The 23999-nt window shown below is 36.6% G+C and overlaps 1 protein-coding gene across 1 annotated transcript in view; it reads right to left on the bottom strand.

The window, feature by feature from the left end:
• LOC145686016 (radial spoke head 1 homolog) overlaps positions 1–21786 on the bottom strand; it is a 44138-nt gene extending 22352 nt beyond the window's left edge. Inside the window, exons 1-2 of the mRNA XM_081758859.1 lie at positions 21650–21786; positions 15247–15466 (exon numbers count right to left, since the gene is read on the bottom strand). Coding sequence (XP_081614985.1) covers positions 15247–15466; positions 21650–21691 — 262 coding nt within the window. The 5' untranslated portion in view covers positions 21692–21786. The remainder of the gene's footprint in view (positions 1–15246; positions 15467–21649) is intronic.
• Positions 21787–23999: the final 2213 nt, after the last annotated feature.

Below are 23999 nucleotides of genomic sequence, written 5' to 3'. Positions count from 1 at the left end.
CAAATTTATGCTACATCAATCGTTTCCCTGTTAAACAAGTATGGTTTTATTGAGAAAGTGTATAAATATATGTTGAGATTAGGAAATTTTGGGGGGTGGGGAGAGTCAGGACCCGGTAGATCCATCCCCATGGGTGCGCCCCTACGTAGGATTAAGATGCAATCACTAAAATGTAAATCATCAAACCCAAGTTCACTTTCTTGGGAAGATGAGGATTTATTTATTTTATTTAAGTTTACATTATTTTTATTATAATCATTTGCAACGAAACAAAATTTTCAAATGTTTAATGTGGCACAAAACATTAAATTATTATCGAAGGTACTTTAAAATCCAGCAGCATTAGTCAACTTTTCGTACTATCCAGTACACAGTATCCATAGCTGAGTTGTTTGTGGGGTTCTGCTGTAGATTAAGACGTGTAGTCTATCCAGGATTCAAATTCAATTGAAGAGTGTATGCATTTTCTAATTTCCCTAGGTACTTTTGTGTTTGTATAATTTGAAAATTTTGAACAAAGGTAAATAAAGCAATAAGATATGAGAAAAAAACAGGTTCAAAATAAAGCGAGAAAAAAAAACAGAACTTTCAGTTTTTAAACAAATGAAAAGTTGAGAAAGTTGCTAATTTTCATTTCTTTGGTAACGAGGTCCTGGGTTCAATTCCCGCTGCGAGAGCATTGAATATACTTCCGCTTTAAACTGTATATATTGTCCTATCTAGCCTCACTGCTGAAAAAGGACTTAAATACAAATCAGCCATTCAATCAATAAGTTTGAAGAACTTATTATTATTATTATTATTATTATTATTATTATTATTATTATTATTATTATTATTATTATTATTATTATTATTATTATTAAGTATTCTGCTTTTCGGCACGTCTTGGGACTAATAAGTTTTTTTTTTAATCTGCCTGAAAATATTTCTTCCACGTTTTTCGATCTTCAACTTCCATTTTCAACTTCCAATATTTTCTTCTATTTTTCAAATCATCGGTCGGTTGTGCTCTTCTTCCTATTCCTCGCTTTCATTCCATCTTTCTTTTTATGGCGGTATGAAGAAGACAATTTCTTCGCAATATGTGTCCAACCCAATTGGCCTTTCTACGAAGGATGCTGGCTGGAATTGTTCTCTTCTCTCCTATCCACTTTAAAACATCTTCGCTTGTTACTCTCTCTGTCCACTTTACCTTTTCCATTTTCTTCCAACAGCACATTTCGAAGCTCTTTAAATATTTCTTCTCTAACTTCCGTAATGTCCAAGTCTCTGAACCATATAGTCCAATGCTCGAGAAACAGCACTTGACCAACTTCTTGCTAAGTCCAATATTGATCCTGTTAGTTAAGAGTGATCTTTTCTTGTTGATCGCTTCTTTGGATATGGCTATTCTTGACCTAATCTTTTTGGTGCAGTAAGCGTTTCCAATCAAAATACTTCCCAGATACTTGAAATTGTCGACCTTTCCAAGTTCTCTTTGTTCTGTTCTGACTCGTAAGGGCACGTTTCCACGGGATATTCTCATAAGAACCGAAAATATTCACTGACTCCATACATTGCTCAACCGCTTCTCCCAAACATCAAAACTTGATATAAAACACAAATGGTTATCGGCTTCAGAGATAGTGCAAACGTGAACTAAAGCTCAATGACTGATAAACATAGATTAATAGATCACCTGTGATTTTTTCATCATTATTATTATTTACCTACTATTAGGTTGGGCGAATCATATGTCTGCCACAATGACGAAAATAGATGAAAATTTAATATCTGGTTGATCAAAATAGCTGATACCTGCAACCACACATTATTGCCATCGCTCAACCAGCAAAAGAAGACTACAATGTTAAAAAATTCCCAACCGCCCGATCATCAGGAAGATCTTCCCTCCCAAGAAGTGATTGAGATGCCGGACGAGATGGTTGCTGGAAAAATACAGTAGGTTTGGAATGATTTCATACTGCAACTAAAGGAGAATCGACGTTTTTTGAGCAACATTTGCGTGGCATTGTCGTATGATACGAGGACAACATGTATTTTGAAAATTTCATAACGCTTTCGGGCAAAGTTGTGGCACATTTCATGGCGTTCGGCACTGTAACGATTCTCAATGTAGTTTCACCTCGACGGAGAAAGATTTGATGAATCAACTCCACCATAGATCACCATACCAGCAAAATTTTCTGGAGGTTTCGCAAATCGTCCCTTTAGTTTGATCAAAATCCAACCACTGTCCTGATCATTTACAGTTGTCAAAGCAGATTCGTTTTTTGTCTGAAGTGACAATCCGATACACGAAACGTTCGTGGTTATTTCTTATCCTAAGTTTAGAGTCTTTTTCAACAGACTGGGCCTTTAGGCTATATAAGACGAGGACCTACTGCTTAGCAGGAATCTGAACCACATAAATATCCAGATTCTTCGGGAACCGAATCCAAGTCTCTTGTGCCAAAGGCGCGACGCTATCCACATAGCCACGAGGAAGCTCTATGACGATTCTTGTTGACCAGTGTCAACTCTATGGTGTTTGCCTAAATTATCTGCAATGGCACGAAAAGTTTTCCGAGAGTCTGTCCCTGATTCATTCAGGCCATTCCTGGCCCTAATTTACTGTCGACGTCTCTTGCAGCTTGCTGTACAAAATGCCCCATTTAAATTAGTAGAGAAAAACCCCTGATTCATTCTTGCCATTTTTGACCCTAATTCACTATTGATGTTTTTTGTGTTTTGAATTATTTTAAAAAAAATCAGGGTTACAGGCATGAAAATTGGTGTTTAGGCTTTTAATCAAAAATAATAAAAAGACGTGTTTCGTCGTCTCTAGGCAATTCCCCTATTACGGAAGAAAACGGTAGAAAAAAGAGTGGAATTCGCAATTGTTAAAATGAGATGGCAATATCTCGAAATCCGTTAAAGTTAGAGACATGGAATTTGGTATTTAGACTTCTTATTTAAAATAATTAAAGATGTGTTTCATTATTTTAACTTTCCCCTAGAGAGGAATAAAAGAGGCTGGAAGAGAATAAGAGTTGGGGTTGCACTTGTAAAAATATGACCATATCTCGAAATCTCTTATGGTAGGGGCATGAAAATTGGCTTTAAGTTCTTAATTTAAAATAATGAAAGGTATGTTTCAGCATTAAAAAAAATATTTCCCTCTTCGAAGGAAAGAAAAAGGTGGGAAGACAAAAAGGTGGAGATTGTAATAGTTAAAATAACATGGTCATATCCTACAACTCCTTAAGAGTAGAGACACGTTTATTAAGGATCTGTTTCAGCGATTTTTGAGTTTTTCATTAGAAAGGAAGGGAAAAGCTGGGAAGAGGAAAGGGTGAGGATGATGATAATGAACGAAACGGTAGAAAGAAGATAATGAAAAAAACAAGACAATCCACGCGTGATTAGAAGAAAAGCATACTATCGTCCATGTCACCGCTAAGGAAGCATGTTTGTTCACTTATACAAGCAGCTCAATGTGGTGATTATGAACTTGCGACACATGTTCTGGCGTGCAAACTGTATCTTCCATGGTATTTGTTGAATAGTTTCCGCTGCGGGGATTACACGTGCACAAAGACTATCCCTAAACTAGTGGATGCTCTCGAAAATCCAACAGTTCATTTGCTCGTACCAATAATAATAATAATAATAATAATAATAATAATAATAATAATAATAATAATAATAATAATAATAATAATAATAATAATAATAATAAACAAATAAATAAAAATAAAAGTCGACTGCAGTTGAATTGCGCAAGCGTGTAGATCACGAAATCGGATCATTTTGGTTTAGTGTTGCCCACGAGAGAGAGACGAGATAAGAAATAATGTTCCCTCATCTTGTCTTATAAATTTTGTTAAACACATTGTATTATCACGAGTAACGTGATAATTAATGACGGATACAGACAGAAAAGGTGATAATTGATGTTGTTAAAAGGAAGCTAATAATATTTCATCCATATCCGTTGATTACCTTAGTAGCACAGTGGAAAAGGGTATGATATTTACCAATCCTCTCTTAGCCTATACGCAAAGAGATCAGGGTTAAAGAGTAACTTATGAGTAGACACAATAACTACACGGTAATTGCCCTAGACCATCTCATTTTATTATGATAATTACAATACCTTGTGGATGAATCCCTCACAGGGCTATTCTAATCCAAATACATCTGTTAATTAGTACATGGGTCATCCACAGTGAGTAAAAAACTAGTGAGTTAGAGAACCCAAATATATTGTGAGATCTGCATGAACAATAGTTGAAATACCTATACGAATAATAGAAGGAACAATTGAAAAGGTAATCGATCCGGGTTTATCATAACCTACAGTTATGAGGATTCAATTGATATGTGCTGTCCTGCCATAATCATATGTAAGAGTGTAATAGAAAACCATGTAATATGCAACTTACATTTTCAGATCCATCGTTGTCACACAGGAATGACGACAATATGTCCGCGTCTCTACAGTGGTCAGTACAATTGTACCACCTACCCGATACTGTCCGACTTAATAAAGCGAGTAGAGACAAGACGAGACTCCGATCGAGCGACCGTGTCTCAATTACTGAATAGAATTGAATACCCTGGTCTAGGAACCATAAGTTTTTATATGCGCCTCATTTGTTATTTTTCTTTCTCATGTCCTTTAGAACCAGTGCATTCTAGACTACAAAATAATAGTTTTCGTGACGTATGCGGGAAAACACTGCTTTCACATTTTTCACAAACATAATGTTTTTGTTATATAATTGTTTGGGTTTTCTGGTGTCCTTCAAGTATGTAACTATACTTATTTATGTTACTTGGTTTTTCCAAGGTGATATTCTTATACACTAAAATAATATTGCAGTCTGATTTTCGAAATTATAAAAATTTCGATCAAGTCCGTAATAGTATCATATCGATTCGTTTAGTTTCGTAGATTTATGTATAAAATTTATGCCTTGATTTTTTAAAAATTCACCTAGAAGTTATCACAATCCTTCAGACAACATTTAAACCATGTTTCTTATTGGAGTGATATTGTACACTCCGCATCAAAAAAATTGCGACACCTAACGCCGTGCAGCTAGGCCACCCAATATACACCTTCTTATCCCATAATCGTGTCTGGTAAAAACATCCCCTCTCACTCCTCCTTTCCTCTCTCCCATACTAAAAGATGAGTGCAATTCTTATTTCAAAATATACATATATTAGTATACACAAAATGAAACAATCAAACCGAGACGAAAAAGATTCATAAGATAATAAAGGGAGAGACTTAAACACACACAGAATGAACAGTTGAAAGCGATGTATGCCTGCTAGACAGACATACAGAACTGAGATAGAGAGAGGAAAGGGGAGAGAAGAAGAAGAAGAAAAACTGAAGACAGATAAAAATAAGGAATTTAAAAGTATTTTTAAAAAAGAACCTAACATTATAAAGTTCCGTTTCCAGAAATCCAACAGGAATACAGAAGTAAGTTTGGATTATATATTTCTTCAGGACTATTCGAATACATAGAAAATACAGGAAACAATCATTAAGCCACTTTTAAAATGAATACCAAACTTGGAGGTCAAATTAAATACTCAATTTCCTGTGAAATTGTAGAGCTCTGAAACATATAGAATAATGTCAGTAGTTTAACACACGTGATTTGTTTCACGTGTTTCGGTAGCAAATTCGGTTGTGTTCATTGAACGTACTGATACGAAATACATTATAATAAACCCAGTAATACCTCCATTCCGGACTACTAATACAAAATCAACAAAAATAAAAAAAGGAAAAGAAGAAGGAAACAAAGAAAAGGATAAATGAATGAGTGCTATTTTACTGCTAAATTTCTATTAGAAAGAGTCAATATTAGAAGTCCAAACTGTATCATAATGAAAAGTTACAAATTTTCAAAACAAAAATTGGATGTTCTTTATAAACGTAACTGACCTTGCTTGTTTCACATTGAAAACGTGAATAAAGTACATTGAATTATAGGATGGAAACGAACTTTGTGTCAAACTAATATAAATAAAATCTTCTCTTGAATCAGCAGAAAAGGGACCATGTTCTAGTCATCTCTGAAGATTTATCTGTTCTGAACATCCACTCTCGATTTCACCTATCGTGAATATAACTTTCTAATTCGAACAGATAGAATGAACGCGCCAGAGCTTAAGTGGGCCATTGCATCAGTTGGGTGATGTGGATTGGTTATGAACCGACACTGCGTCGGAGATTCGAACCCGTACTGACCCAGTGATTCGATTGATACACGGTAACCTGGAGGACAAAGAACAGATTTACGAGAGAGAGAAGCAATAAGAGAGAGAGAGAGAGAGAGAGAAGTAATAAATATGACATTAAGATAAAGATAACTAGACACAGAGAGAAAGACGAATTTATAAATGAACACTACTTATCATTATACTGTATGACAAAGAACGCATACACTCTTTACTCATATTCTCACAAGTGATGCTTTGTAAGTTCTCCAACGGCAGATGAAATCTCTGTTTGTAGCCATTATTTTATGAGAAAAAGAATTTACTTGATGGGGAATCGAACCGTGGTCTTCCAGTTGCAAGTCAAGCACGCTACCGCTACTCCATAGATTACTGTACCCAAAACACCTTTAACAAATGGTTTAGTGTTTCTTTCTAAGACCAATAATATGAAAAGTGGATACTTCAGATCATTGAATAGGTTCGATCCGTCCTAGTAATTCCTGTAAATGTTGTTTACTCATCCCCAACCAGCATTCGTAAATTGCCTCCATCGCGGTACAGGTGTGTGCTTCCTCTTTCTTAACGATTCCTCATTTAGTATAAAAAGTCAATCTTCGATTCCTCACGATCGCTTTGTGAAAAAAACAGAGGTTGACCTGAAGAAGGTTTGAACCTATGTTGCCTAGCTGCACTACTCACGAGTCCCGCACGTTACCCCTACACTATCTTTTTTTTTAAAAAAAAAAGCTTCCTGACTTATTTCCTACTACAACCACTTTTTAGGACTACTAGACACGACAGGGACACGAACATCGAGGACAGTTAAAATTCCACCCTTGCTACTACAGAGGGACTTGAACCCCCAATGGGCTTCACCTAACGATCATCAGCCTAACGCCTCAGACCGCTCGGCTACACCCACCGGCACTTGGCAGCTCAAAACATAAGCCAAATATTACTAAAGTTTAGCCGTGATGTTTGAAAAGAATTAGTTTCTTTCTGTAATGCTATTTACACCACAGTACATGCCGAAATTAATTTATTCGATGACCTGGAGACAAGATAGTGCTCACTAATAAATTAAATAACATACAATCCAGGAAAAATTTCAGAAATAATAACAAGTTACGCATTAATTTACCAGTGCACATTCAAAAGTACGCTCATAATAATAATAATAATAATAATAATAATAATAATAATAATAATAATAATAATAATAAGACATTTTAACCTTCATTGCATAAGATGTCACCTCAACGAACAATAATATTAATATCCTACTATATTTTCGTCGCCACGCACAAGCAAGTCACACAACGTCCATCTCGCGGACGATCTTTTGGGATTAGGCTCCTGTCTCATTTCCTTTTCTGTTTCTATAAAAGCCACACACATGGTGTTTATCCACTATAAAGTTATATGGCACGAGGAGCGATCTATCTTACGTATACATAAAAGTCGGAAACAGTACTACAAGTATTATTGTCGAATAAGCTTGCGCACAGCGTTACTTACGTCTTGCTGCACGTGGACACGGGTTTGAGTCCGTTGAGGACTATTCACCGCATTAGTTCTTAACCCACTTTAGCCCAAATTGCAAGCCCCGTCGTTAGGAGCCTAGATGTTCGTTTTAGCCTTTCGTAGCAATTCTTTAGTACTGGTAATAGTGTTTGTTTGGGTGTATTGTTTTCACTCTGTTCTTCGTTTTAAAAATATATTCAAATAAATGTCATCATAATTCCTCTTATTTCGAATGTAAAGATGAAAATTTGAACGTTCCGACATACATGCAAAAAATAAAGAAGTGGCAGCGTTAGGTTTCGAACCCATACTCAGGGACACCAAAACTATAACTAGCAAGTGCCTGAAACCCCATGACCATGATGGTTAGGAAGATTTAATTTATTCAAGTTCTGTACCACCACATTATAGCAAGCTTGTGCGAATTATTTTCGTTCCTTATTCTAGAGAAGTGGTAAACGTGGAGATAAGTTTGATGCTAGAGGACTTCAGTCAGTAAGCTTGTTCTTCAGAAAATATACGAGAAGGTACACTTTCGCGGAAAAGAGACATATGAGGTAAAATCCATTCCTAAGGTACCCTTTTTGAGTAGGAATCAATTCAATGCGCCTGCGTTGTTTTCACAACGTCACAAGCGACTGCATATTATCGTTAGCTGATAATATGCATTGTGGTGTGCTGGGACTCTGGGAGCATGGCGCGTCATTATGACAGTGCAGTTAAACAGGGTGTTATAGCTCTCATTCAACACGCAAACATGAGTGTTACTGATGCAGGTCTGGAATATGGCGTCGATCGTGCTACTGCGTACAGATGGTGGAAACGTCATCAAGAAAGTGGAAATGTAGCCCGAAAACCTGGATCTGGCCGGCCCCGAGTTTCTTCTGCAGTTCAAGATCACTCTCTAACTGAAGAATGCCGTCGGCATCCTTTCATGTCTGCACGACAACTAAAAGAGGCATCGGGGTTTCCACGTGATGTAAACACCGTTCGGCGCCGCCTCAGAAATGCAAATCTGAGGTCGTTCCGAGCTGCAAGGAAAGAACAACTGTCAGATAGCCACATGGTCGATCGACGGGCGTTTGCAGAAGAAAATGTCGGTCGTATGTGGAACAGCGTTGTTTTTACAGACGAGAAAGTTTTTTCTACTGCAAACGATGGTCCTCGGCGTGTCTATCGTCCACCTGGAACACGATATGAACCACGATACATGACCCGTTCACGTCGAATGGGATATGTTACCATTCATTGTTGGGGTTGGATATGTAAAGATGCCGGTGGTGGTGGTGGTATCTACCGCATTAATGGTCGACTTAATGGTCAGAAATATATGGAACTATTGGAGGATGCGCTTCCTGAGATACGAGCTCGATTAGCTGACGAAATCGTACACTTACAACAGGATCCTAGCTCTGTACACGATTCCAATCTTGTTCAGGCATATCTACAACGGGATCCACATATCGAACTAGTCGATTGGGTACCTCGCGCAGCGGATTTGAATCCAATAGAAAACGTTTGGAGTACCGTTGTAAGAGAACTTCAAGAAAATTGGCCGCAGAATCCACCACGCACTGGAGATGAATTATGGGAGCTGGTTCAACATACATGGACGGACTGTACACGGCGAAACTATATTGCTCGCCTGGTTGATTCCATCCCAAACCGACTGCAAGCAGTTATAGAAGTTAATGGCGATTACACTCGCTATTAAATAAACATACCTCCCAACAATTCACTTATAACAGCTACCTAATTCAACTAGCGCATTTGAATATTGTATTTTGGCAAAACATGGTCTATGGCCTATAATGTATCTAACTCCATGTATATTGCTACTAAAGACTTATTTCAATGTTCTCTTTAGTCGAGTGAAAAAACAAAAATAACAAATAAAGATAATATAAAAATAGAAAGCAAAAATAAAATAATTAAAATAAAAAACAAAAATAATAAAAATAAAAAAAACAAAAACCTCACCTCAATGTGAAAATACTAACGCTAAATTGGATTTGTTAATACAAGAGCCGAAATATATTCATTGCATAATTCGACATGAAAAAAAGTACACCTTGTTCATAAAGCTTGGCCGCACTCTTTATTGCTTTCAACTTCAGGCATTTTCGGAAAAAAGTAAACCAGCAGGTTCGAACCTCCAAGCCAACCTTTGCAATCGGGAAAAATTTTGCAGATGTCTTTTTTTCTTTCAAAAATATAAGACTTGTTACAAAGTGTAGATAAAAAATTACATTGATTGAAATACTTAATGATACAATATTTCGAAACCTTGTATTAATGTCAGCAAATGCTTGTTTGTCATTTAGCTCTCTATACGTAATGGAGCATTGAGATACGTAAAGGAATCTTTCCATATGTAAAAGAATGCTCAAAGTTAAGACATAGACATAATTCTCTGCTGAGTACTAAAATAAAAGTCACAGTAGAACAAAAACAGCGTTTGAAGTGGATATGAATGCCATAATTATCTTGAAAGCCTTTATACATCGCTAGAAGCATGCTCTGAGAAGTGCTTGTGTTAGCTAAGTGTTAAGCCGTTGGGTTTCAAATCGTAAGGTTGAGAGTTCGATTCTTATCTGGGCCAATGCTTTTTTTTATAAAACTCTATTTTCCGCAATGCATGAAAAATTATATAAAATAATCACTGTTATTTTTATTATTTTTGTTTTTTATTTTTATTGTTTTTTGTTTTTAATTTAATTATTTTATTTTTGCTTTCTATTTTTATATTATCTTTATTTGTTATTTTTGTTTTTTCACTCGACTAAAGAGAACATTGAAATAAGTCTTTAGTAGCAATATACATGGAGTTAGATACATTATAGGCCATAGACCATGTTTTGCCAAAATACAATATTCAAATGCGCTAGTTGAATTAGGTAGCTGTTATAAGTGAATTGTTGGGAGGTATGTTTATTTAATAGCGAGTGTAATCGCCATTAACTTCTATAACTGCTTGCAGTCGGTTTGGGATGGAATCAACCAGGCGAGCAATATAGTTTCGCCGTGTACAGTCCGTCCATGTATGTTGAACCAGCTCCCATAATTCATCTCCAGTGCGTGGTGGATTCTGCGGCCAATTTTCTTGAAGTTCTCTTACAACGGTACTCCAAACGTTTTCTATTGGATTCAAATCCGCTGCGCGAGGTACCCAATCGACTAGTTCGATATGTGGATCCCGTTGTAGATATGCCTGAACAAGATTGGAATCGTGTACAGAGCTAGGATCCTGTTGTAAGTGTACGATTTCGTCAGCTAATCGAGCTCGTATCTCAGGAAGCGCATCCTCCAATAGTTCCATATATTTCTGACCATTAAGTCGACCATTAATGCGGTAGATACCACCACCACCACCGGCATCTTTACATATCCAACCCCAACAATGAATGGTAACATATCCCATTCGACGTGAACGGGTCATGTATCGTGGTTCATATCGTGTTCCAGGTGGACGATAGACACGCCGAGGACCATCGTTTGCAGTAGAAAAAACTTTCTCGTCTGTAAAAACAACGCTGTCCCACATACGACCGACATTTTCTTCTGCAAACGCCCGTCGATCGACCATGTGGCTATCTGACAGTTGTTCTTTCCTTGCAGCTCGGAACGACCTCAGATTTGCATTTCTGAGGCGGCGCCGAACGGTGTTTACATCACGTGGAAACCCCGATGCCTCTTTTAGTTGTCGTGCAGACATGAAAGGATGCCGACGGCATTCTTCAGTTAGAGAGTGATCTTGAACTGCAGAAGAAACTCGGGGCCGGCCAGATCCAGGTTTTCGGGCTACATTTCCACTTTCTTGATGACGTTTCCACCATCTGTACGCAGTAGCACGATCGACGCCATATTCCAGACCTGCATCAGTAACACTCATGTTTGCGTGTTGAATGAGAGCTATAACACCCTGTTTAACTGCACTGTCATAATGACGCGCCATGCTCCCAGAGTCCCAGCACACCACAATGCATATTATCAGCTAACGATAATATGCAGTCGCTTGTGACGTTGTGAAAACAACGCAGGCGCATTGAATTGATTCCTACTCAAAAAGGGTACCTTAGGAATGGATTTTACCTCATATGTCTCTTTTCCGCGAAAGTGTACCTTCTCGTATATTTTCTGAAGAACAAGCTTACTGACTGAAGTCCTCTAGCATCAAACTTATCTCCACGTTTACCACTTCTCTAGAATAAGGAACGAAAATAATTCGCACAAGCTTGCTATAATGTGGTGGTACAGAACTTGAATAAATTAAATCTTCCTAACCATCATGGTCATGGGGTTTCAGGCACTTGCTAGTTATAGTTTTGGTGTCCCTGAGTATGGGTTCGAAACCTAACGCTGCCACTTCTTTATTTTTTGCATGTATGTCGGAACGTTCAAATTTTCATCTTTACATTCGAAATAAGAGGAATTATGATGACATTTATTTGAATATATTTTTAAAACGAAGAACAGAGTGAAAACAATACACCCAAACAAACACTATTACCAGTACTAAAGAATTGCTACGAAAGGCTAAAACGAACATCTAGGCTCCTAACGACGGGGCTTGCAATTTGGGCTAAAGTGGGTTAAGAACTAATGCGGTGAATAGTCCTCAACGGACTCAAACCCGTGTCCACGTGCAGCAAGACGTAAGTAACGCTGTGCGCAAGCTTATTCGACAATAATACTTGTAGTACTGTTTCCGACTTTTATGTATACGTAAGATAGATCGCTCCTCGTGCCATATAACTTTATAGTGGATAAACACCATGTGTGTGGCTTTTATAGAAACAGAAAAGGAAATGAGACAGGAGCCTAATCCCAAAAGATCGTCCGCGAGATGGACGTTGTGTGACTTGCTTGTGCGTGGCGACGAAAATATAGTAGGATATTAATATTATTGTTCGTTGAGGTGACATCTTATGCAATGAAGGTTAAAATGTCTTATTATTATTATTATTATTATTATTATTATTATTATTATTATTATTATTATGAGCGTACTTTTGAATGTGCACTGGTAAATTAATGCGTAACTTGTTATTATTTCTGAAATTTTTCCTGGATTGTATGTTATTTAATTTATTAGTGAGCACTATCTTGTCTCCAGGTCATCGAATAAATTAATTTCGGCATGTACTGTGGTGTAAATAGCATTACAGAAAGAAACTAGTTCGTTTCAAACATCATGGCTGAACTTAGTAACATTTGGCTTATGTTTTGAGCTGCCAAGATAGTGTAGGGGTAACGTGTGGGACTTGTGAGTAGTGCAGCTAGGCAACATAGGTTCAAACCTTCTTCAGGCCAACTTCTTTTTTTTCCACAAAGCAATCGTGAGGAATCGAAGATTGACTTTTTATACTAAATGAGGAATCGTTAAGAAAGAGGAAACACACACCTGTATTGCGATGGAGACAATTTACGAATGCTGGTTGGGGATGAGTAAACAACATTTACAGGAATTACTAGGACGGATTGAACCTATTCAATGATCTGAAGTATCCACTTTTCATTTTATTGGTCTTAGAAAGAAACACTAAACCATTTGTTAAAGATCTTTTGGGTACAGTAATCTATGGAGTAGCGGTAGCGTGCTGGATTTGCAACTGGAAGACCTCGGTTCGATTCCCCATCAAGTAAATTCCTTTTCTCATAAAATAATGGCTACAAACAGAGATTTCATCTGCCGTTGGAGAACTTACAAAGCATCACTTGTGAGAATATGAGTAAAGAGTGTATGCGTTCTTTGTCATACAGTATAATGATAAGTAGTGTTCATTTATAAATTCGTCTTTCTCTCTGTGTCTAGTTATCTTTATCTTCGTGTCATATTTATTACTTCTCTCTCTCTCTCTCTCTCTCTTATTGCTTCTCTCTCTCGTAAATCTGTTCTTTGTCCTCCAGGTTACCGTGTATCAATCGAATCACTGGGTCAGTACGGGTTCGAATCTCCGACGCAGTGTCGGTTCATAACCAATCCACATCACCCAACTGATGCAATGGCCTACTTAAGCTCTGGCGCGTTCATTCTATCTGTTCGAATTAGAAAGTTATATTCACGATAGGTGAAATCGAGAGTGGATGTTCAGAACAGATAAATCTTCAGAGATGACTAGAACATGGTCCCTTTTCTGCTGATTCAAGAGAAGATTTTATTTATATTAGTTTGACACAAAGTTCGTTTCCATCCTATAATTCAATGTATTTTATTCACGTTTTCAATGTGAAACAAGCAAGGTCAGTTACGTTTATAAAGAACATCCAATTTTTGTTTTGAAAATTTGTAACTTTTCATTATGATACAGTTTGGACTTCTAATATTGACTCTTTCTAATAGAAATTTAGCAGTAAAATAGCACTCATTCATTTATCCTTTTCTTTGTTTCCTTCTTCTTTTCCTTTTTTTATTTTTGTTGATTTTGTATTAGTAGTCCGGAATGGAGGTATTACTGGGTTTATTATAATGTATTTCGTATCAGTACGTTCAATGAACACAACCGAATTTGCTACCGAAACACGTGAAACAAATCACGTGTGTTAAACTACTGACATTATTCTATATGTTTCAGAGCTCTACAATTTCACAGGAAATTGAGTATTTAATTTGACCTCCAAGTTTGGTATTCATTTTAAAAGTGGCTTAATGATTGTTTCCTGTATTTTCTATGTATTCGAATAGTCCTGAAGAAATATATAATCCAAACTTACTTCTGTATTCCTGTTGGATTTCTGGAAACGGAACTTTATAATGTTAGGTTCTTTTTTAAAAATACTTTTAAATTCCTTATTTTTATCTGTCTTCAGTTTTTCTTCTTCTTCTTCTCTCCCCTTTCCTCTCTCTATCTCAGTTCTGTATGTCTGTCTAGCAGGCATACATCGCTTTCAACTGTTCATTCTGTGTATGTTTAAGTCTCTCCCTACATTATCTTATGAATCTTTTTTCGTCTCGGTTTGATTGTTTCATTTTGTGTATACTAATATATGTATATTTTGAAATAAGAATTGCACTCATCTTTTAGTATGGGAGAGAGGAAAGGAGGAGTGAGAGGGGATGTTTTTACCAGACACGATTATGGGATAAGAAGGTGTATATTGGGTGGCCTAGCTGCACGGCGTTAGGTGTCGCAATTTTTTTGATGCGGAGTGTACAAGGGCGCCGATCTTGGGGGTCTGAGGGGACCCGGGTCTCCCCATAGCTCATGTGGGCTCTCGTTTTGTATTTATGAATATACAATATTTGGCATAACTTGAATGTAATTTGTCTTAAAATCTTCATACATATTCCTTCTGCATCTGAACGGGGCCCCCAAATTTACTGAGAAACCGGCGCCCTTGTATTGTGGTGGTTTGCGTATCTTCAAACGTTGAAAAAATGATCTTTATTGTGTTTGCACAATAAGTTTATCAATTTCAAGCTTTTATACTATGTATAATACTAAAACAATGTTTAAGATCTAAGATGTTTAACAATGTTTGCATTACCTTCGTATTGTGATCCGTCAGGATAATAGAACTTCCCAAACCCATGCTTAACTCCTCGTTTCCACAGACCCTCGTAGCGACAGTTGTTTTTGAAAATATAGATGCCTTCTCCCTCACGGAGCCCATTTCTGTACATTCCATCATAGATGTCTTTGTTGGGAAGTATCGCTCGGCCTCTTCCGTGCCGTTGATTTTTCTCGTTACGTTCACCGGTGTATTCCTACAATCAAAGGATGACCATAATGTTCTTTAATCTTTCAACTTTTTTACGCGAGGTCTTCTTTATATGAACCACTTACTGCAAAAAGTAAACATGTCCGCATTTCGTAATTTTACTGGAGAGGCAAAAAACAGATCTTTACGATATTTAAACAATAACATGTATTTTTCGTTTAATGATAGAAGCATACGTGATTAAAATACACATGCAAAGTTTGTGTATGACGTAAGGGGATAGAGGGGGACACTGTTTTGTGGTTTGGACATGTTTGCTTTCTGCAGTAAATGCATTGCTCAAACGAATTGTTGATTTAATTGATTCAAGAAAACGACAATGAAATTGATGAATATCACTTATTGCAAGAAAACGTAGCTGTTAGACATTTCTGAATAATATGAGAGTTGTGTAACTACAAGTTAATCAGTCATCGTTATCATCAGAATGTTTTTTCCGTTGTGATGGGTCAGGATGCTATTGAATTCCAATATAGCATCTTCTTGAGGTATGTAGACCAACGTTTTTTGATGTCATCCATTTTCTTGTTGTTTATGGGCAGGACAGAGTGTTTAGAAGAGTTTCTCAGATTAAAAGTATCCACTATCAAATCACCGATATTCATGTTACGCTGAGCATTATATGGAGTTACAGATGAGAACTACATCCCATGATATTTTGAAATGGTGAAAGTCGTTTTTAGGTGTTTAGCGACTTTTTTGCCATAAAACTCATCGCTCAGACACGCTACTTTGTAAAATTCAGGCCACCAGGAACTCCAGTCTATGAAATCAGTAGCTTTCATTTGTACAATGGAAAACTTGTTGGAGATGGTCGAGCCCGAGAAGGTTTTTGTGAGCTCAACAACGTCATCCACTGTGTAGTTTTCCTCCTTCCTCAGCTTCTTCCGTATTATCCTGAAATCCCTATCATTGGGCATCAAGAAGTGACCTCTAACGGGAAAACTACAAAGTCTCATTTACTGCCGATAGGGAACTCGTTTGGGACAAGTTTCCTTTCTGCAGTAAACGGAAAATTGAAGTCGTCGCGATGCCCATTGTGATAGAACGGATAAATGTCATTTCGGTGCTAAACGATTCATTGACCTATTACAAACCATTATCGTCACAAAAAAGTGTAAATGTTGAACATGTTTGCTTCCTGTAAAAAGTGGTTCATATATTATGGTCATCGTTTATTTTTAAAATAAACGTGATATTTGTGAGTATATTTTTAAGTATATTTTATAACGTTTAGTTTGTATGAAGTGATTGGAGGTGATTGTTTCTTCTTCAATGTCTTACACCTTAAGTTAAATAATATTTTGGTATTTGGATATATCTGAACCAGAAGTCAAACTTAGGCTCTTCTCTTAGCCCCCCTTTGTTTTTTTAATAGTCAATAACAATGAAGAATATTTGATTGATTGATTAGTAAGGTTTAATGGGGACGTCAGCAGCGAGGCTATTTGTCTCCGTCACGATTAAGACGACTGCAATAAATCAAATAGAACAACAAAAATATCAAAATATAACAAAAATACTACTGGGAAAGACAAGTAAAAAGCCAAAAGAAGAAGTAAGATAATAAATATATAACAATAACAATAAATAGTGAATATATAATAACAATAAATGGTAAATACGAGGGCTATCCAGAAAGTAGATTACGTTTTGGAATAAAAAATCAACAAAGTATAGGAAACAAATTTTATTATATACAGATGAAAGCCACACACAAATACTACTTTTCGACATAGTCACCATTCAAATTAAGGCATTTATCGTAGCGATGTACGAGCTTGGAAATTCCTTCGTCGAAAAATTCGGCCGCCTGCGACTTCAACCACTTCGTTACCTCTTCTTGCAGCTGTTCGTCGTCATCAAAACGCTGCATAGCCAGCCACTTCTTCATTGCTGGGAATAGGTGGAAGTCGCTCGGTGCCAGGTCGGGACTGTACGGCGGATGAGGAAACAACTCCCACTGAAAAGATTCAAGAACTTCACGCGTGACATTTGCCGTGTGGGGCCGGGCGTTGTCGTGAATCAACAAGATCTTAGAGCTCAACATTCCTCTGCGCTTGTTTTGAATTGCTCTTCTGAGGTTTTGCAGAGTTTGGCAATACCTTTGAGCGTTTATTGTAGTGCCTCTTTCCAGGAAGTCCACCAAAATCACACCTTTTCTGTCCCAAAAAACAGTCGCCATCATCTTCCTTGCCGACATTGTTTGCATGCATTTCTTGGGTTTTTGGGGAGAACCTGTGTGCCCCCACTGCATTGATTGCAATTTCGTTTCACAGTTCACGTGTTTCACCCATGTTTCGTCACCAGTAACGATGCGATCGAGTAAAGAGTCACCATCCTTATTGTAGGCGTCCAAAAAGTGCAACGCTGCAGCCATTCGCTGATTTTTGTGGTCCTCTGTCAAGATTTTTGGAATCCATCTTGCACAAAACTTGTGGTAACCAAGCTTTTCGCTGATGATTTCGTGCAACAAACTTCGCGAAATTTGTGGAAAACTCAAAGAAAGTTCCGTTATTGTGAACTTTCGATTTTCACGGACTTTAACATCGACTTTTTCGACAAGTTCGGCAGTCACTTTGCTGGGTCTCCCACTTCGATCTTCGTCGTGAACATTGTTTCGGCCATTTTTAAATCTTATGACCCACTGTCGCACTCCACCTTCAGTGATAATGTTGTCCCCATACACTTCACACAGCTGCCGATAGATTTCTATCGGTTTACAGTTTTTTGCTGTCAGAAACCTTATTACTGCACGCACCTCGCAGCTCGCGGGATTTTCAATTAACGCAGACATTTCAAACCGTCACAGTATCTTAACGGAGCACAGCACGAACCTCTCACTAGCACGGCTAGATGCCGACTGAGCTGCGCAACGCTCTGACCCCAAGATGGCCGCGCTAGCCCCGCCCCTAGCGGACACAGACGAAAACGTAATCTACTTTCTGGATAGCCCTCGTATATAACAAAAATAGTAAAAATAGAAGAATAACAAATAATAATAATGGTAACAATAGAGTAAATATATAAGAACAATAAATAGTGAAAATTAATAAAAAGTCAGAATAAAAGATAAAAACGCAGCAACAATAAGTGCACGGGAAAAGGGCTAGAAGAAAGTTCAGTGAACGTGAGCAATGTTACAAGCTTGCTCAAAAGGAGGACACGCTCAACAATAGCAATACTATTGCCCAATATGAAGAATATCAAAAGTTTACGAAGTTGTCAGATAATATCTCCAAAATGCTTTTGAATAAACTATTGCTTTTTGCCAAGCCTAAAGCAGAAATTTGATTTTGCAGTTTATAACGTTATGATTGTTTTCCGAAGTTTATCCATTACACGAGAGGTTTCAAAAACAATTATTAGTTTACGTAATTGCATTTTGAAGATACTACCTTACCTACTTTCTAAATTATTGATGTTCTTAGTTGTCTTTAAGTAATTTATGAAAATTTAAAAGTGAGGGTGAACGTAGTGACGACCTTTAACGTTCATTTTCAGTTACCATCTTCAATTGACATGTCAAATCAAGATCAATCGATCAGCTTACTATCGCAATTTGAACGTATTCCGTTAGATGTCTATTCAGAATGTGTACACAGATGAAAAACCATGGTTTTGTTTTAATTACAATAGTTTTTAATGTCTTTTTTGCTATTAGAGACAGCTTATTCAGATGAAATCCAATTTCATGTAATGAAAACTTTTATTTACAATTTCAAAACTAATCCTTCCATTTACCTGTTAAACTTAAGCGTTTCATTTTGTTTCAATAAGTGCATCTTGTACATAATATCGAAAACAAAAGAATTGAGTTGAAATGTATGATCATAATCCCTAACTCTGCTATTTGTGTGTTCCTAAGTACATTCTTATCCAAGCTTTTCTCAAGTTGCCTCACATAGAGTTCAGTATCGGTTAAAGCTTTATGTGCTTCCGATCTTGTGTTAAGCTATAGGACCACCTTCTCATATCGTCATTTGAATAACCAAATAGACGTATCTCGAAATTTGCGTTAGACGAATTTTCATACAAGCGTCCGTTTGGTTCTTTGCTTCCGATGTGGCTGAATAGCCAATTGAGAAAGTTGTTTAAGTACGGTTCTACGTATAACAAAACTTTCTGTTGGCTACACAGAAATAGCAAGCAACAAAGGCAACGGGTACTTGCATGAAAATCCGCCCGTAAAGTTATGATTATACCTTATATGATTATACGAGATTACCGATCTTTGTACGAATCTGTAAGAATTATAAGCGATAGAGGCTTCGTTCTGAAATATCGAATTGATGAGAAGGCGGAGCGTTTGGTAGATCACGTAAAATCATGTAAAGTACCCGTGCTAACTCAAAATTACAAATTTTGAGATACATTTCTTGGTTATTCCAACGACAATGTAACTTCAATACTGAAAGAGACATAAAACTTCAAGCAATTATCCAGTTCTCCCATGATGAAGACACAACGAATAAAATTCTGTGGTTTCTTCATTAATCGAACCAGAAACGTGTTTAATTATATATTGTAAGATTGAACTGAATTCAAGCTCGGGGACCAGCTGCATTTGTGTTTAGGGACAAATTTGAACTTTTTACGTCTAGCAATAAGGTTTCCAAACCCGGACCCAGATTGTACAACTGAACCTTCTTTCTTTCACATTCCACTTTATTTGCAAAGTAATACATTTTTCTCTAAACTTTACCAACTTATCCTTCGTTATCTTTAGTTACTGCCAAAGCTGAAATATGAATAGACGTTAGTTTAATCCATGAAGTAAGTCTAAAAATAGGTTTATATTCCTTTAACCCCCATCAGTTTTCGATAACGACAATAATAACTTATGAATATGATAGGTTAGGTTGGATTAATTAAGTTAGGTTTCGTTCACTTACTTAGTACGTAGATTTGGTGCGGCTTACTGAATGGCTTAGCTATCGGAACTTAACTCCAGAAACATCACAAGTGCATAAAATTCACAGAAAAAATGGTGAATCGGAGATTTTTGTATAAATATTAAGACATAAGAACATTGCTTAAACTAACCTAATCTAACCCAGTAACAGAGGAAAATATGGTAACGTAAACTAAATAGCTAACTAATTAATTTCAACGATGAAAAGATTTTCAATTTGATTTACGCAAAAAAATAAATGCAAGGTATGTAGAAGTAAATTTTTATTTTCCATATGATAACTTAAACTAACCTAATCGAACTCAGTAATAAAAGAGATGCCAAGTCTACTTTAGGCAAGGCAGTGACAATAACCGATTCATCTGAAATGGTTCCCGCAGTTACAGTTACAGCTCCTAAGAACGAAAGGGGTTAAGTTCCAAAGTTGGGCGTCCATTTTCAGCATTTTTTAAAAAATTTACAGGAAAGATACGGATAATTTGATCGTTTGTGTGCTTGATAATATATAAGAGTCTCCAAAAATCTGTTTATTTGTTATATATAAGCGGTTATAAACATGGGACTATACGGCGAGTGGAGGGAACTACTTGGCGCAAGGTAACCGAGCAGTTGCATTGTGGGAAAGAAACGAGCATTTATGTTATCAACATGGCGAATGTACAAAAGCAGTGAACTAACAGTTTTAACATTTGTGAAGCAATACGTTGATAACGAGCAAAACCTTTTAAACGTTTGTGAAGAGCACGGATTAATGAACCTAATAACAAATTGCAGAAAGTGTGCAAAGGAGATAACAGCGAAAAAACGTGGCGAAATCGTACACCCAACTTCGGAATAAATGCCAACGAAAGACAGGAAACAACGTGCCCTGAGGGGCTCTAACCCGCCTTCACTCGCTAACGCTCGCTCGGCAATACTATTGTATCAGGAACAGCAACGACATTAGTGAGAAATTATCTATGTGAATAAGGAACAGCAAGGAATCAGTGACAACCTGTGATTAATATTAACAGTGACAGGATATCACTACCTTGCCCAAAGTAAAGAGTTACCAAAGAGATAATCAAATTTTAAACGTTTTAGGCCTTAACATTTTGAGCCATTCAAACTTGTTTGGGTCTGAAACAAGAAGGTCGAAATATCAATCAAATTACGAAGATTGGAAATCCATAATCTAACATAAGCAAGATAACGAATATGAACATTTCACTTTATCAAAATTGTAATTTAACGATAAACAAATTTCACACTTACTCCAATATAATCTTCACCTTCGCCCTCTCCACCTTCAGCCATTGCTAATTGTATACTTTATTTGATTATTCCAATGTTGAGAGGTAGTTATCCGCAACAACAGATTTAAAATGTTGATACTCATTGTTATTATCTATTTTGCCAGGGAGTTCGAATACACGGAGATGACATGATGTTAAAAGTTTCATGTCAGTTCTAGAATTCGTGATATTTTATATCATCATCAATATCATAGGCATTGTGCCCTTATTTGCAGGTCACTTGCCGCAGCTGAGATGTTTCCATGCCCCACGGTCCTCCGCTGCCCTAACAGCACAATCACATATCAGGCATATGCCTATCATGTTCCTTCAGTACATGGGAATGTGTCCAGTATGTGCCTTATGTACTCCCATGCGCAAAAAAAATTGCGCGTATACTGTAACTCAAGATTTTTCGCATTTATTCCATTTTCCTTACGTTTATGGGTAAAATTCAGTTATTAGTATGTGGAGATAATAGAAAGCAATTCATCTAAGGAGATATTTCCAAAAAATATAATAAAATAATAAAAATATAAGCAAAAAACAAAATTATGCTCGGTTTTGTGTATACTGGCAACGATGATTTCTAGGGATTTTTTCAGTAGCAGATCACAATTGCGGAGGGAATTCAGTAGGGGAATCGAGAAGTTGGATCAAGGAACTGGATAGTGGACTAAAATGTTGCATTTATTGGTTAAAACCTAGTGTGTAGATTGCCTGCCAAATATAAATTAGCTTCTGTAACTAAGATGTCGTACGAAAATATAGAATTAAACAGAAAAACTCTTATCTTAAGGTTCGAAGCGATACGAACATAGTTATGAAGATAATTTCTTTAAAAAAAAGAGCCAACACAACGTAGCCTCCGTGGTTAGGTGGATAGAGTGGCGGAGTCGTAGTTATTTTATTATTTTGACACCACATCGAATCCCATCCCATCCCATTTTTTTTTACAAAACATTATAGGAAGTGTTTAATTTTGATGTTAATAAGAACCGAAACAATACAATAAGGAAATAATTTATTGGTAATATCCTTTAATTGACGTATTTATTCAGTATTAGAATACGTGTACTATTGGAAACAGTTATTGTTTTCAGTTTATAGTCTTGCATGTTACTTCCCGTTCTTGAACAGCAGACAACTCACTTCGGGTTTGTGTGTCAGGAAGAACATACGCGACCTTGACAGTCTGCTGAGTCTTACCCCTTGTTACATCGACCTGATGTTAAATGATCGTTTATGTGTGTGTGTGCTTGTTTTTTGCTTTTTAGAGTATTGACTTTCTCTCTTTCTTTTTTTTCATATCCACAAGTGCAAGAATGCTTTCGTTGAACGTAACTAAATTATACAGATCTATGTATACGGAACACGAATATTTCCAAATATAGAATGAATATGAACGATAATCATACCATATTTCTACATTATATAGTAGCGTGAAAAACTGATATTAAAATGATATAACAAACAGGCATAAGCTTTTTTTTCTAGCATGGCAACACATTAAACGTAACTGATTAGATTTTGGGAATTACAAATTATTACCTTACGTGTCGTTGTATTCCTATTCTTTTTCACGTTCAAGCGACGAAAGAAGAAATTGTAGTAATAGTGATAAAAATCGAATTCGAGATTTCAATGAATTCAAGTTTCACGCCCCCACATATCGAAAAAGTTATTTTGATGTCTGTCCATCTGTTCGTTTGTTGGTTCGTCACGCTTTTACATGCATTCAAATAGAGGCCATACTGTTCGACGTATCTGGACCTAAGTCTAGACATGAAGTTATCGTTTCGAATTCTATATTCTCCGACACATATAAAAATAAGGGTAGTTTCCTGAAGGATGAAAATTTAAAATAATTAAATTGTTTCAAAAATAGCTGTAAAGATTTTGCTTATTTTTTTTTTTTTTTTTTTTACAAATATAGTTTGAATCATTTCGAACAATTTTCTCAATCACATTTTATAAATAAATGTATCATTAATAACCTAACAATATGACCCAACTCGTTCGTCCTGTAAACATTCAGAAGGGTAGTTTAGCCTACTCTTCGACGATTTTCCCATTAGCGCCTGACCCAATTTTGTTCATATTTCATAAATAAATGTCACATAAATAATCTAACGATACGGAATAATTCCATCATCCTAAAAAGCTAGAAGTGGTATAATACTTTTCGGAGTAAGATTTACCCTACGATTTTGTGGAGAACGACTCACTCGTTTGTCCTAAAAAGATACACAAGGGATATTTTATTCTTGGGGATGACTTTTTTGACGATTTCTCAGAAAGTACTCAGATGCTTTTGCTCATAGTTCACA

This window comes from Thermobia domestica, chromosome 5, assembly GCF_964235325.1.
Source record: "Thermobia domestica chromosome 5, izTheDome1.hap1.1, whole genome shotgun sequence".
Classification (NCBI taxonomy): domain Eukaryota; kingdom Metazoa; phylum Arthropoda; class Insecta; order Zygentoma; family Lepismatidae; genus Thermobia; species Thermobia domestica.
The sequence above is the reverse complement of the archived record's forward strand: the minus strand, read 5'-3'. Positions and strand labels throughout refer to the sequence as shown.